Raw genomic sequence first — 16,404 nt, 5'->3', positions numbered from 1 at the left:
CAGAAAAAACACTAATTTAAATAGTCACAGGACATGTAATTTCTGTTACACAGACAGGGACAGGAAAGATTATAGTAGCATATACATACACCGCCCTCTTGAGCTTTCCAAACCATTTGTGTAGGCGGAGCAGGGAATTCAACCCAACTCCTGAGATGAATGCCTATTTTAAAGCCAACTTTATGCATAACATTAATTGCATAATTCATTGAATAAAATCTCTAGCCAGTTACTGCTCTGACCAAGAATAAACCAATTTGTAGGAAAACAGTAAAAAAAAGAAATGATTTCCTATATACAGTCACAACAATATTCTTCTAACTCCAATGAGCATGCCAAACAACTATTTCAGCTTTGTTCCATGTGTTTAGAAGGTTCATTTAAGATCAAACAGTCAAGCTGTTCTGCATACCTTAAAGCATGTCAGGGCAGTTTCACATTTGTGTGATCATGAATTAATATTTACCTTAAGATTCACATCTGCTACCAGTCGTATATTTTTGAAGGAATAAAAGGCAAAGAGAAATTGAACTGCCAGACTGGACCATATCACACAGGCCACATGCACCGACCATCAGCAGAGCTACTGAATATCAACCAAGAGAACCAGATCTGCCTCAGACTCAAGTTCCTTGCTGGTTACTCCTTGTTAGGTTACCCATTAATTTCAACAGCAAGAGATAGGGAGAAGACTGTCCCTGGTTTTATCAGGGCTACACAGCTGCAACAACGGGAGAATTAAAACCACAATTCAAACATGTACCACATGCAAACTACGATGACAAATAACTAAGAAAAGGAGCTCTTAAATACAGAATTTATCAGGGATTCAATCATGGTAAACATTGGCTCAGCCTCCATATTGCAGATTGCTCAGCTTTAGTTTGTCAGATGTAATTCCAAATTCACCAATCAAAGCTCTGGAAATCGTCTTAAACAGGAAAAAAATATTCTAAGCACCTAAACCAATTATAAAGATCTGGGCAGTCTAGCAGGACTCAGATCAACACAGAATACTCTGATATAAAAATCTCATAGGCAGCTGCCTGAAGGCACAACTCGTCTGTGTATATTTCTAATGTGTTTTAACATGAGATTTTACACGGAGTAAGTATTTTGTTTCCTGAATTTAACTTAGCCATGAGAAGCAATGATGACAGACTTGAAGTATCTGGTAAGATACCCTAGGACAGACAACCACTTGGCACTAACTTTCCATCTTTTTGCTTCATGCTGTAGAATGTGTACCAACAGGAGATCTTTCAAGAGCTGCATGTTATTGGGTGTACATATGTATATGTGCATACTTTTTTTTTTGAATGATTTCCGATGTACATAATTTTCCCGGTACTTTCACGGGAATTATCAGTATAGACAGGAGCAGCCTCCTCCTTGACTATTCTTAAGCTAGAAGCCAGACAAAGATATGTCAAAGATGCTAGAAAGATTAATCTTTCTGCCCAACAGAAGCTGGTGAAAGGCCTGATCAGTTACACCTGACACTGATTATTGCTGTGCAATCGACCACCACAGCCTTTAGGGAATTTGGGATATGAAATCAGCTACAGCCATTGAAGCTACGTAAATGAGGTGTCTTGAAATGTCAGCCTGTCTCCTTCTTACGGAATTTAATACATTACCTTCTACCAGGGAACAAACCCACATTCTCTGTTGACTTTAAGGTTACAAAAGAGGGTATCTGCTTCTCATCATGAATTTTTAATCGGATAGGATGTCGGAGTCCCCAAAATATTGACAAGATTCCTTCAATAAATGGTACGCTTCCTTCTCGCTGGGAAAAAAAAAAAGAAAAATTAATGCTGCTCAATAATCAAGGTGGAGAAGCAAGTTCCCCTCAAAGAAACAGGAATATACTGAAATCACTGAGGCTTGCACAGTCCTGGAACAGGTGGTGGAATCGCTCTCCTTAGTGATTTCCAAAACTCGGCTAAAGCCACAGCTGACCTGGTCTTGTGTCAGCATTATTTCAAATTTAAACAGGAGGCTGGACTACATGACCCCTCCAGAGGCCCTTCCCTACCAACGTTTCCATAATTTCATGCAATTAGAAACCAAATCCTATTTGTTCTGCCTTGGATGACTAGCTCTTCTGGAACCAGGGTGCCAAGAAGCAGTAAAGGGGAAGAACAAGCACTGGCAAGGAAGGAAGGCAAAGTTAATGAAGTCATCCTCACTAACACATGGCACTGCATCAGTCCAAAACATGTTACCAGAGCCCATTCTTGGGGACATCAAATTTGGTCACTAGGCCTTTGTCCCAGCAGAAAGAGCTGGGAAAGACAGCTGAAAACTGTCCGTTTTCAGACCATTTCTACCCAGAATTACTCTATGTCCTTTCAGTCCTGATATAGGTAAAACAACAGAAACACAGCTTGTGAAGCTTAAGAACATTCAGACTGCTAAACCAGGGACTCTGGTATCAGAGGCATGACTCAGGCCCTCATCAGTCCTTCAGCCATGTGGGCTCTTCTGGTCTCCACAGAAGGGGCATTCCTGGTCTGTGGTTACAAGCACGTTCTCTGTACTAAAGGTTCACGTTCAAGGAGACCCATTAGTGCTTTTCCTGCTATTACTTTATGCTCTTTGTGTTACATTTGCACAGATTCTTACCTGATTAAGTGACAGTTGCAGATTTTCTTGATCAGAATAGTAAGAGTTATAGGTCTTCAGGAGAGAACTGAGCTGCTCTCTAGAATAAAAGATCCCAAACAAAAAAAATCATTTTTAAACATGTATATTGCTGTAAAATCCAGGGCTTAGGTGTGAGAATAACACCCTGTATCTGTGTTACCCACTGAATCTGTAAAGGTCTGTTAATAATGCACCATTTTCCACAAGTAAAATTCCATCAGAAGACTGGGTTGTCCATAAGTTACTTCTTTAAAGACCTGATACACAGAGGAAATGAGTTAGACTTAAGTGACATTAATAACACTGCCGTAGAATAACTTGTACTTTGGACTTCTGTTAGAGCTGCGAGGGGAAAGCAAACAGGAACAGCACTCCCATACACAAGAGTTGCAGAAGATTTCATTTAGGTTACAATTCGTTTCCTCCATGAGATAGTTTTCAATGTTTTTTTTTTTTGTTGTTGTTTCTACACTTCTTCTGACTTCAAAATGTCTACAGTGTGCCTAGACAAAACAGTTTCCTTCCGCGTGCAACATTACAGCTTTGTGTTAAATCTTTGCTCAGAAGAGAAAGGATGGATATGAAGAGAACATCTGCCAACAAGCAAGAATTAATAACAAGCCCATCATCTCAGATTTCAAACAGAAATCCACACTGCAATTAAAAAAAAAAAGCAGCATAACCTTCTGCTGTGAAAAAACTGCACAGAAGGCAATGTGAGGCCCACTGGTGCTAATGAGCCTTGGAGTTTAATATTAAGAAAAACCTTTGCAGAAAATGCCTGTCTCCATCCTTGATAACTTCACAATGCTGCAGAAGAGGGATTCAGAAAACTTCTCAAATTTGATAGCTTTTCAAAGCAATGAAATTAGAACTGCTGAACATCCAAATTTCTAGGCCTAAGCCACCTCCTGCTCCCTTTTGGGACTTGGTCTGTAAAGAAATAACTCCAGCTACTGGATTTTAAGTATGTGCTCTCTAAAGTACAGGGCAGGGGCAATGCCAGCTCTACGCTGACATCTGGTGCAAAAGCTGCTCCCACCTGTGCTGACAGCAGCCACTCAGCAGACAACCCACATCACTGATGCTGCTGCCCATAGGGCCTTGCAAGCAGGGAAGAAACAATAAATGCCACACTGCACAAACATAGCACGGGGTGCAATTGCTTGGGCACTAGCAATCTGGAAAAGCACCTTCTGGTCACTGGTAAGCACCAGTGGGTCTCAAGGGCACAATGCCATGCTGCTGGGTAAAAAGTAACCACCGCACAGCAGGTGCTCATGGGAACACCCTCATCAGAGCAAATTTGCTTGAATTACAGCTCAAGGTTGAGTTTGGTTAAGGTACTCTGCTTTTTAGCACAGCTTTTGAAGAAGGATACACACCACACTGACAAGAGTCCAAAGGAGAACAGGTGGAGTGATAAGTGGTATGAGCCAATATCATCAAGAAATAAGCACTCTTCCCCACACCAATTCCAATTAAAGATTATTTAGACTATAATTCAAGGACGTAATTTCCATCAGCATGAGTAATTAAGCATGGGAAACAATTGCATGGAAAGGTACAAATTCTGTCTCACTGATAATCTTTAAGAACTAAATGAGATCACTAACAATCAAGATAGCTTAAAGGACTGTCTTTCAGTCATAAGTGAAGACACCAAGTTTATTTCCTACTAGAGTCTAGTATTTCCATGTTTTGTTTAATACGAAATATTATGACAGCCCAACCATCAGCAAAACAAATGGCATCTGAAAGCTCATCTCACAGTGAAGTCCCACAGAGACTTAGAGAAATTATTCAAGACCCATGTACTGACAGAAGTGCTGTTACAACTCCTACACCAATTTTGAGTGTAAGTAGAAAAACTACAGAACTGACTTACAGCGGTGTCACTGAAACATATCACACACTGGAACGATGCATAGTAGAAATTGCATTTTAAGTATTGTGACAGTCACAGAGTTCACCAAGAAAATCAAACAAAGGAACCTTCCAGGTGCAGGACTACACTGACAGAGACCTTATGCAAAGCATTAAACACCTGCTTGTGTGAGAAATACATTTAAGGAGGGAATTAACAATACAACCTTGGGGAATAGGAAACACTGGCACAAAGAGTTTCAGGAGAATTTTTAATGTTTGTTTTCCTGTATCGGTCACAGCACACCCACGTCCCAGAATACACAGGGACGTTATCAATGGTGACAGCAGCGCCCTTATCAGAGATGACAAGCCTAAGAGTGATCCCTCCTAGGAGTGTGCCCAGCCTCTCAGTCATTGCAAGGCAGTTAGGAAGGCCATTTTCAGGGATCAAATGAGTATTAGTTCATAGCATCTCTATGATCAGATTGTGACATCAATAAGTGCAATAAAAGACAGCATTGCTCAGGGTATTGCACCTAAGAATGTAAGAAATCCAAGAAATCAGTACAAGAAAATAGAAGAATAATGGATTATACAAAGAAATACATGCAGGTAGAAACTGGTGCATATGATTTTAAGTGACAACAATTAGACAACAAAAGCATCTTCTCCTGCAGCTCCATCATACAGTCTGACTACAAGGGCATACATCACCCTCTTCTGTGGCTTGTGACACCTGCCCTCTTCTTCCGTCTTCAGCCTCTGCTGTCCACAGTCTCCCTGAGAGCTCAAAGCAGCTGCCTCGTGTCTCAGTCACCTCTCACCACTTGTGTATCCAAAACATCCGGCCAAGAGTGTCTCTGAACAGCACGACGTGGAGCTCTATTGCAGTGCCCACACGGGGCACAGACCTGTAGCACCTGCCTCTCCCTTCAGTGGATGGGGCAGTGCTCGCACAGATAAACTCCTGACACTTACTGAAGCAGAGCGCTGGTGGTGGGACCAATACATGCCACTGGGGAGCATGGCCTTCCCCAGCCAGACTGCTGAATCACAGCACGGTTTGGGCTGGAAGGGACCTTAGATCATCCAATTCCACCCCCCTGCCATGGGCAGGGATGCCTCCCATTAGGCCAGGCTGCTAACACACCGCAGAGCAAGCTGGGGGGAGCAGGGGAAATGGTTAATGTGTGTGTGTTTGGAATGGGGCAGCAAGCATGTGAGTATCTTTCCCTGTTATAGCTTATCTCCTGCTTGCTCCACTTAATAAATTGAACTTGGCTGTGCCCTGCTGCTTGGTGATCCTTTTCCATCCCTGTGAGAGGGAGGGAAAGGGAAAAGAGAAACAGGGCTTTTATTCAGCAGGTCATATGAGGGCAAGGTCTGCACCACTGAACTCAGCAAGGTTAACTGCATTCCCTTCTGAGACTGGATGTAAATTATTTACTTCATTAACTTACTACAACTTCCAAAATATATTTTGAAGTGGCGTTATCAACCCTGTTGGCCCCTAAAGCAGCATTTTCAACATCTTCAAGTCACTTCAATTTTAAATCCTATAAATACGGGTGGTGAAAGACCTTCTTTCCATTGTGTTGGAACAACTCATTCCTCGTTCCGTGAGCCGTGGGGGATTATATTCATGTCATCCCTCCGAAATGGAAAGTTGCCACACACTTCGATATGAATCAGGTACAAGCAAAATTCTCCTCACACTGGCTAGAGGTAAGCAAGATTAAGCACATCTTGGCCTCATACACAGGCAGAATCCAGATGCAACGCAAGACAAAGGTCCAAGTATGAGATCCATATTTTTGATTGACAGATGTTGTGATAGATCTGCTGATCCTGCTTTCAAGATGCTGAAAACTTAAATCTTTTTATACTTCACAGCCTAATATCTTGGGCAATCATTTCTCTGACAGCTGTTATTTAGCAAGCTTTTTCCAAGTGGAAAGTTGTATAAGTCAGTTCCCCAAGGACAGACGAGGGAAAAGCTAAGGGCTTGAGTCTGCCTCTGAGGCCCATCTCATAGGCCATGTCAGCTGCAAAGGCAAAGTCCCAGGCTAAAAGCAGAGTGATGTGGTAAGGGTAATCTGTGGGACAGGCTCTGTTCAACCTTTAGCAGAGAGAGCTCTGAGATTTTTTGTTTCTTGCCTTCCTATTAACTTCCACAGAAGTTTGCATAAACAAATCTTCCGGGTTTCACTCTTGCATTAGTGCAACAGACAGTGACAAACCAGGCAAGCCATTAGAAAAGCCCCGAGGGAGAGATTTGACAGTAACCCACACAGACCTCTTTGTCCTTGTGTAATAGAGAGACAAGGATATTTTCTTCTTTTAGCCCCAGAAAGAATTAACACACCTACCAGTCTGCTAGTTCCACAGTGAGTCTCAGTGTAGCCCATCTTCACTAAGCAGGCCCCAGGACTGCCCTAATGGAGGCAGATGGCCATCTCCTCAGAGTTACACTGCCAGAAAAATCAGTGGCTCCCTTGTGTTGCAATACTGCTCCTCAGAGCATGCCTTCGTGACAATAGCCAAACACAGCGATTAATGAAGCCAAAGCTAAGTAACTGGAAAAACTACTTACTGCCAAACTCCCAAAAGGTGGCATTTACTGCAGCCTCACCAGTTTCTTCAGTAATGAAGGCAGGATACAAGGGAGCAGTAAGGTCAAGCGCCCTTGTGGTAAACCACAAGAGAAAGCATCACATGTTCACTCCAAACACTAATCCCGGACAGTTCACTTGTGTCCTCCTCTCACCTGAGACCTATGCATTTACCCCTGGATATTTATAGCAGTTGTGCTCAGACACATGATGTTTTAGCCAGCCAAGCCTTGGTCTCCCTTTTGATCCAGCCATTCTGCAATCCTCAAACAGCAGGCCTGCCACATCAGCATGATTTCCATGGTACAGCTGGAAGAGAGGTTGCATGAAAGCCAGTTCAAGGTGGAGAAGGACAAGAGTCTGCAAATTGTGATGGAAGGGAGTTTGAAGTTTGAGCGTGCACGGAATACCTAGAGATATGAAGACACTGCTTCATCTGGAACACATCCAAATGCTTTTGTATACCAAGCACATGAATATTAACACAGACTAATTACCTCTGACATGAAACCACCATGTGCCAAAGCAGTAGCAGCATAAAGGGAACAAGCATTTAGGAGAAACAGGCTGCACTTACTGCCTGCGTGCTTTGGGCAGAGCTCTGATGACCTTCTTTAAAAAGGGAGAAATCAACAGCACTTCACATAACCTGTATAAGAGTATCAAAGTTCAGATAAAAATATTTAGTGCAGTTAGAGAAATTCTACCACGGGCCCCATCCCTGGGTGCATTTAATTAGCTTCTCCCATGCTCCCACAGTAATGTCAAGAGGGATAGAAATGATGTGAGAAAACTGCCATTTATTCCAGCTCCTGTGCTCTGGACAACAGGGGAAAAAGCCATTCCCTAACAAGGTGATGGAACCATACACCAGGAGGCTCAGGGTATATGGGAACATTAGGAAAAATTCCTAACAGACAGATTTAACTGTGGAAAAGTATCCCATGAAATACAGTTCGTGTACAGTTCCAAGCCTTTTCTAAATAGTTTCAAGAACTTCTGCTCGCCACAGAACAGAACTGGCAGCCTGATACATCTTTCTCTGCAAAGAAACCTTGCCATCGGGGGCTCGAAACCAAGCCCCATGCTTCAAACTAGTAGAACTCACATTAAACACTGGAATCCACGTTCCGTTTCAATAAATTTCCAAGACAGGAAGGTCGTCTTCCCTAATTTGAAATTTTATTTCAGTACCTTTGAAAGTGCTGTTCTACCTAATAAACATAGTCCACAGACCAAAAGATTTAGTGCTCTGTTTTTTGGAATCAGTATAAAAGGCCACTTTGTTCTATAGACACTTCACAGGAAGCAAGCTGCAGGCATTGCTGCTGGAGCTGCCCATAGGCTCAGCTCTCTACAGAATCCTGTTAATGAATTAATATAGAGTAACTTGAGTAGAGCGAAGTCATTACTTTATTACTATTTTTTTTAGTAATTTACCTGGTTATAAACTTCTCCTCATTGATGGCAACAGAAGGTAGATGCTGTGCTTTCATAGTCACTTTCTTCATTTATTCAGAGGAGATGAAACTAAACAAAAGGAAAAAAAATTACATCCACCAATGTCACTAAGACTGAATGGTAAACACAACAACGAAGCCTTAGCTTGCAAAGCAAAACAGACCCAGACTCTCAAGCTATGGGCTTAAATATACATATTTCGGCTGCTTTGTATTTATCCTTAATATCCAAATATTTTCCACTCCTTAGTAGACTAAAACCCATTTACTGCTTAGGATTCATTTGTTAATTATGGATAGAGCATTGCCCAGGGTCACCAAAAAAAAAGTGACTCAGCAAGCCATGCTTAACCAGGTTTGTAGGACTAGGCAAGAGAAGAAGTGTTGCTCACTGGCAGCATCCTGCAGCACACAAAGAAGCCAGCTGCAATATTAAAGCAAGAACAAGGCTATAATTAAAGTGATGTAGCAATACAATTTACAGATCTCCGCGCAGCGATTTCAGCATATTGTGTAGGCAAAAAGCCAGGCTCATGAGACTCCAACAGTACATTCTTGAATACGCTTAATTATGGAGTCTTGGCTGCTTTCATCCACCCTCAGGTATTAGAAGAAAAGGCAGACAGAGCAAAGGAACCAAAGAGACTCAGAGACTCAAGATTGACAACTGGTACTGCACTGAAAAAATCAGCCCTAGAAGTGGCAAACAGGGAAAAGTGAATCACATCACAAGCAGTAGAAACCCCAAGGACTGCGCTGCAAGTCAATTACTCCACTTTTATTTCTCTCTTACTCAGGCGCTGTGACAGAGGAATTTGTCCAGCAGCACTTGATGTCCATTTGCACTTATGCCAGGAGATGGGCTTAAGTCTGGTGTTAGACTGCACAGGGCAGCCCAGTAAAAGCCATCTGAAAATCCGTTCATTGTCAACAGTACCAATGACAAGTAGCATCCAGGAAATCCATTTAGAAAGGAAATTAAAGCTTAAGAAGATCACAGCTAGCTGAAAAAGGGAATAGTTTATGTAAAAAAGATTCTACACCAGTGCGCTGCTTTTTTGAAGTTACATGTCAAAGTTGCCATAGTCAAAGATGCATGACTTCTGAAAAAAATGTGGACAAATGACATGTTCTGCATAAAAATACATTGTCTTCCACCTACAAAACATATAGAAGAGTGCTGTCAGAAGCTATTTCACAACCCCTAAAATCCAAGTGCACTACTGAAATGAGCCTTACACGAGCAGATGGGGGTTCAAACAGTGCTTGAGCAAAGGCTCATTGAAAACAGTGCGACGGTCCCCATAAACCCACTGCGCTTTGGGTGACATCCACATAAAGGTGAAATTCATCTGACTACTGAGCGGGCCCAAGGACTTTTGTCCAGAGATGCCTTTGTATATACAGAAAAGATTGCTGCACCCCAGACTAATAATGTTGTTTCTTGGCCTCTCAAGTGAGTGCAGTAACCACTGGCCACACCTTGAAATCTGCTTTTACACGATTTACTAATACCTCTAGCTGAATCAACTGCCCATGCCAACCTCATTTCAAAATGGGTTTAAAAGATGCAGAGGAGTTTGTGTACATTGGCACCTGAATAACTGGATATAGGCTCGAGCGTCCTGCCATCTGTCAGGAAGCAACTTGTGAAGAAGAGCAGGTAGCCAGGTGGCTAGTGGCCAGAGCAGTGACTCCGGCGAGCTCCACTGCTCAGAGCTGCATACTTCTGGGTAGAAATTTGACCATAAAATGATTCATATGAAGGAAAAAGCTTATCTCTATGGACTGAGAGGAGTCATCTTTACACAAAAAGGAGATTATTGCTGAACTACCTATTCTGCTCAGTAGTGCCAGGTTCTTAACTAAATTTGCCTCAGGAATCATTGAGCATACCTTAAGTCTGCTGGTTGCCACTGAAGCACTGACACTGAAACCAAAGTGGATTTGGTGATGGCAATGGCCCCTCACCAACGCCTCCCCCTTTTCCTTCCCTCACTGGACAATTGCCATGGACAAAACCAGGCCTCTTCCCAATAACTGGTGCAGAAGCCCAGCAAACACTCGTTCCACCTTCCTCACTCTTCTGACCACTGCTGCTCATCAGGATGGTCCAACACATTTCTACCTGCACACCCTAGAGCTAACACACTTCCCCCCCACGTGCCCTTCCCACCAGTGTGTTTTGGCTGGCGCTTAGAAGTTGAATGACGCGGAGACTCCAAACCAGGAGCTCACCCCTGGTGCTGGCTCCTTGGCAGCAGCAGGATCGAAGGGACAGCCCTGCCCAAAAAGCCAGGGGGCTTCCCTGGCAGCTGAATGAATTCATGCATTGCCCTCGGAGTTACATGTGACACGCTCCTGTCACAGAGAAGGAGTTCCCCAAGGGATCAGCATGTGTCCACGAGCTATGTTTATTCACTTGGTGTTTCATGCAAGGTATTAACACCATTTAAGCAAATAAATGTCATTAAAACATCCTACGGCCCTGATTTGTAATTATCCCAGAAACCTGTGGCTTGAGAGCGTGCAGTGACTTCCCCAGCACAGTTACATGGCACTGCAGCTGACAGCATATTTAGACTTGCACTTCCTAAATCCACAGGGCTGTCACATTTTCTGTCACTGCCTGGTATTTTGTTGTTTTTCTTACATGTCACTTCCCTGCAGCTATTTGAGGAAGCAAGCTGAAGAGATGAGGGGGATTTTTTTTTCCATTGTTCCCTTCAATATGAAATAATCAAAAATTGCTGATTTTCCAGCTCTTCCAACAGTGTAAGACCATGGCCATCTATCCAACCATATCTCCTGACTTGCTTCGTATCAAACAGGTCTCCACATTATGTTAAATTGGACTAGAACCACAAGATCCCCTCAGATAGGCAAGGCCTTGTTGTCAGACCCTGTCTGGGCCAACCTCATGGCCTGAGACTTAACTAAGAAGAAATTTCACACGTGGAGGAAGAATGAAACCTAAAATACAACTGGAAGGAAATGAAAGAAACAGAGGGAAAACAGGAGTGAGAGGTGAGGCAGATGCAAAATGAGACATCAAAGATTGCCACTATCAGAGAAATCTAGGTAAATAAGGAAAATCAGGCTGCTACACAATTCCAAAGTTATGAGAGGATCAACAGCCACATCAGGGTACACGACAAATCTAACAACCGTATGGGATTTTCCTTTGGTATAAGATTTCTCTCACTTGAAATGTTTCTTCCCAAGAAAAAGTCCAACTGTTAGTGGAAGGGAAGATGACAGGTCTTGTTTCGTGTTATTAAATGCAGTGATTCTAAAGTCTTTTGCTTCAGGGGACAGCACAGGGACAGGACAGTGGTTCAGTGACAAAGCAAACGTAAGAGCAAGCATCCACACAGATTTTTACACAAGGATAAAAGGAGGTGGCTGCAGCAGGAGGGCTGGTAGGAGAGGGCCACCCAACCCCCAGAGTTAAGCCAAGGAGGAGCAGCAAAGCAGCATTTGAATTTGTATGTAACAGCCTAGGGAAGAGGCTGGATGCTCCTGCCTGGATGTGCTTTTTGGCACATCTATATATTAAGATGGGGACTGCAGAGCCATCAGTGTGCTATACAGCGCTCCTACCAGTGTTAAAAAAAAGTAAACCCACAAAAACATCTGAAGATTTCTATGTCTTTTGACCCTGTGCTTCCCAAAGCCATTCCAAGAATACAGGATATCAGGATGGTGTGAGCACTCTCACTTTCTCATATAGAAACCACAAGGCTCAGCTTTCTATTTACTTAGCTATCAGCCAAACATACATATAGCATTTTGTACGGCACAACCTTTGCACTGCAGGCATGACGGCACATACAAATACCTAAGTCATCTTCTACACTCGGTGGTGCCTGTTACTTAGCATATTTTTGAACCATTATTTCTAAAAAAATATGAGTTTAGGGCTTATTCATGTACATAAGACATTCAGTATCAGCAGAATAAGGTCTTTACCTAGCCACAACTCTAATTCTACGAGCCTTTATGCTTTTGAGTTTTTTTTTTTTCTGAAATTATATGGCTTTACCCCAAAGCAAAGGTCTAATCAAAAATAACTTATTCCCAACACTTGCATTTTTCCCAGCTGAAGATAAGTTTTTTTTTTAATATTCCAGACTTCTTTACACTTCAGTTAAAAAAATGTACTGTTACAGCACAGAACCCTGCACCACTCGAACACACAAAACAGTGCAAGCCCTCTGCTCAGGCACTCTCAGAACTGGCTTGGATTACTGAAACCCAAAGTCAGTCGTTGTTTATCGGGGAACGCGGCCCCTCAGCATTCAGAGGGAAAGATAACACAGGCTCCCTCCCTTTGCACCAGCAATGATTACACAGCTGGGCTTGCACCAAACGGATTTCAAACATGAAGCACCCGTTACTACGAAGTTACTTGCTATTTCAGGTCACTTAGGAAAGGTAGCTTCTACTCACTATAAAGAGCAGACAAGGTGACCGCCGTAACCTTTACAGTCCCTCTGGCGACTGAGCGACGGGCAGCGAAGGCTCGTGCCCACATATGCAGCGAGCAGCAGCACTGCCTATTATCCGCCTATTTTATCACAAGTGACTCATGCCTTGAGATTTCGGAACTTTTTATGAGAATTTCTGACTGACTGAACATTTCTCCTTCCCTCCGGCACCCTAATTACCTGAAAGGAATTTGACTCGAGTTCTGGATGACTGCGAAGGACCTTGCTTTCTACTGACGCTGCAGGTTACACAGCGAGCAGAACAGCTCCAGCCTCACGTTTCACTTACCTGCGCGTGTGAGCAGAAGAGAAGCAGAGGGGTTTCACGTACCTTGCGCTGAGCCCTGGGAGAGGCATGACAGCACGGCACTAGCTGACAGCTGCCTCTGTACCTTATGGAACCCACAGAGCTGGTAATTACTATTTTGCTCAACAAACTGAGAGTGCTGGTAACCCAGGACACTCCCCGCACCTCGGTGCATGTCGGGAGCATTTACCTACCCACTTTCCTTCCTCCCAGCCTCTGACAGGAGCACTCCCTGAGTCACGGTTACACCTACAGGGAGGCTCCGGTTAACGCTTTAATCACTAACTTTGTAATGAGAGGCAACCTGCTGACTCTTAGCAATTATTTGCTGACAGAGTTCACCCTGAAACATCCTGTGCTGAAAGCACTGTCATGCTTTAAACTCTTGTCATGTCAGTTTTCTAATCCATTGGATAAAGTGGTTGTTCCTTCTCTGGATATGCTTAAGTCTCTAGTGTTTAGTGGAGTAACAAAAGCATACAATCAGGTGATGTCTAAGTACATGGGTTTATAACATTATGACAAAAATTGTGTCAACATAGCTTGATCACTTAATCATGCTCAGCTATAAACTCAATTTCTTGCTTAAGATACCTTACATTATTCACTGGGCAAGAGTTGAGTCTGTAGGAGAGAAAGCACCGCTACTCAGCTTAATTGCTAAGCAGCTAATCATATAAACAGATGTTTGAGCTGTAAAAAAAAAAAAAAAAAAAAGAACACAGACCTTTGAAACTCCCACTGTTTGCCCATCCATTTTTAGCAAGCAATTTATTCAAAGGATCAAGCCTAAAACTGAATATCACTGGGCCACAGAGAGAAGAGCATGACAAATACTGAACCTTAATTTGTCTTCATACCAGTCCTACTATACCGTGAGTAACATCGAGTTACTTCTGGCTTGTATCATCTCATGTTAGAGACAGGCAGAACAGACCCATTAATATTTGATCTCTGCTCATATCCTTATCCTCTGGTGTACTCCTCTCAAGAGCTAGACTCACAGCTATACATGCAACAAAATGGACTTAATATTTGGGATTATAGTCTATGCTGTAGAGCTTCTAGCCCTACACCCGGAATAAAATGTTTAAATAAGAATTTTATTGGTTTGTATAATAGAAAGAAGTTTCTCAAAACACACGAATGGGTGAACATACAGGGATTTTTGCTCAATTCACAACAGCAAAGCAGCTCCATGTTGCAGTGAGCTTGGCACTTCACATCAAGCTCCACTTCTGGAGCTGCTCCAGCTTTTCCTCAATGACTGAGCACAAACCTGTACAACTTCAACTTGTTTAAATCCAGAAGTGTGATTTTTTTTTTTCCTGTCAACAGCTTGAGACACCTGAGCACTCTCCCTGACAGTCCCAGATTAGAGCAGAGAGAAAGCACAGCCTCCTTTCAAATTCCTAAAACAAGATGAAGTCAAATCGATCTGTAGCTGACAACTATGCCACCCTGCTGGACACTGACATCATGAAGCTGGCCAGTGCCAAGAGTTAACCACGTATTTTGGGAGCTGAGGGCCAGGTCAGCAGCTTATAATTGAGCAATGTGAGGTTACCCGTTTGGTGTTCATCCTGATAACCAATATTTAAAGTGTTTGGTGGCAGTGTTTTCTTTTTAATGAAAAGGATTCATATAAATGAGCAGGGGGGTTGAAACTAGATGATCTTTAAGGTCCTCTTCAACCCCAGCCATTCTATGAAATTGTTATAGATATGTTAACATTTACAAGTAAGTTTTGAAAACCCTATGTAGTAATTACTTAGGTTCATGCAAAAAATGTCTGTAATATACTAAAGCCATAATAGAAAATGTTGTAATAAAGGGCTATAGTCCTCACTTCCACTTAAACCAGATGGATTGATTTTCATATTGGATTGGTGAACGTGTCTCAGGCTTGCGTCTAGTTTTTATTCTCACACTTAGCTACTTGCACCCATGTCCCACTTCTGATCTCATTACATGCAATTAAGTGCTAACTACTTTGTGGAGACTCATCAGTGCAGGCTGGGAATAAGTGTTACATAGGAAAAAGATGTCTTTAGGACCACAAAGCAATGGTTAGCTTACAGTCAATTACAAGAAGGAGAGAATGTTCCTATTCCTCTCAGGAGAAATAAGTCAGCTCATGCAGAGCAAGCATCGTTGCTCATCCCTCTTAGTAACTGTAGTTCATGTGCCTTGGATAACTAAGAATGTCATAACTTGATAATATTATTTCAGCCCTTAAATCAAAGGGTAACCATGATTTTTCTTCCAAACAGGCAGATAATACAGTGATCCTTGAGTCCTTAGGGCTGTGGTACTTTTCTGGTTCCTTGCATGATTAATGTAAATCATTTTAAGTTAGTAAATAATTGGAGGTTGGAGTTCCAGCTGTCTTATAACCTGGCCTCAGATCATTAACTGTCCAACTGCTAGAACTAGAAGAATATTTCCAACAGTGGGAAAAAAAAAAGAGTTTCTTCTCCTGCTTTTACAGGATGCAATCAGAGTAAACAAGCTGGCCATGGCAAGATCATACAGCTATGCTGGACTTCAGTGACAGTGTTCTGAAAACACAATAGGATATGCATGAGATCACAAGAGATTTCTCTGCTTCACAATGAAAAAGAAAATCACCTGTATCATTTGCTAACAGCTGTTCCTGGACAACTTCAGACCAACATTGATCCCAGTTGGGGAAAATGCTGCTTGGACCTCTTGAGCCAGACACTACAAGGCAAAGATGCAGCTTCCAATGACAAGATCAGAATTTCACGTGAATCAACAGGTATCAGTTCACAAATGCTTTGCTTCACATTACAGAAATTACCATGAGGATTGCACTGATAATAGCAATAAACCAAGGAATTCAGAACAAGTGGATTTGCCCTGCAAAGGGCCTCCTGTTTTTTAACAATATTATCTTCTGTCATCACACCCTACTGCCAACAGCAATATTCCTGTGCCAGGACATGTCTCGCTGGCACAGCTGATAAGCATGGCCCAGAGCAGAAACTAGG

At 42.5% G+C, this 16,404-nt stretch overlaps 1 protein-coding gene across 13 annotated transcripts in view; it reads right to left on the bottom strand.

The window, feature by feature from the left end:
* RASSF6 (Ras association domain family member 6) overlaps positions 1–16,404 on the bottom strand; it is a 93,758-nt gene that overhangs the window by 6,922 nt on the left and 70,432 nt on the right. For 4 of the 13 annotated variants that reach the window (XM_040557061.1, XM_040557055.1, XM_040557056.1 and 1 more), the window contains 4 exons: positions 8,574–8,663; positions 7,711–7,782; positions 2,632–2,710; positions 1,641–1,792 (listed from right to left, as the gene is read on the bottom strand). In XM_040557061.1, the coding sequence (XP_040412995.1) occupies positions 1,641–1,792; positions 2,632–2,710; positions 7,711–7,782; positions 8,574–8,644 (374 nt within the window). In that variant the 5' untranslated portion in view covers positions 8,645–8,663. Of the gene's footprint in view, positions 1–1,640; positions 1,793–2,631; positions 2,711–7,710; positions 7,783–8,573; positions 8,664–13,372; positions 13,604–16,021; positions 16,044–16,404 lie in introns of those variants that run through there. The other 9 variants (XM_040557064.1, XM_040557062.1, XM_040557065.1 and 6 more) reach the window with 7 other exon arrangements.

The sequence above is a fragment of the Cygnus olor genome, chromosome 4, assembly GCF_009769625.2.
Source record: "Cygnus olor isolate bCygOlo1 chromosome 4, bCygOlo1.pri.v2, whole genome shotgun sequence".
NCBI classification, from domain to species: Eukaryota; Metazoa; Chordata; class Aves; order Anseriformes; family Anatidae; genus Cygnus; species Cygnus olor.
Note: the sequence above shows the minus strand (reverse complement) of the source record. Positions and strands in the feature narration are given on the sequence as shown.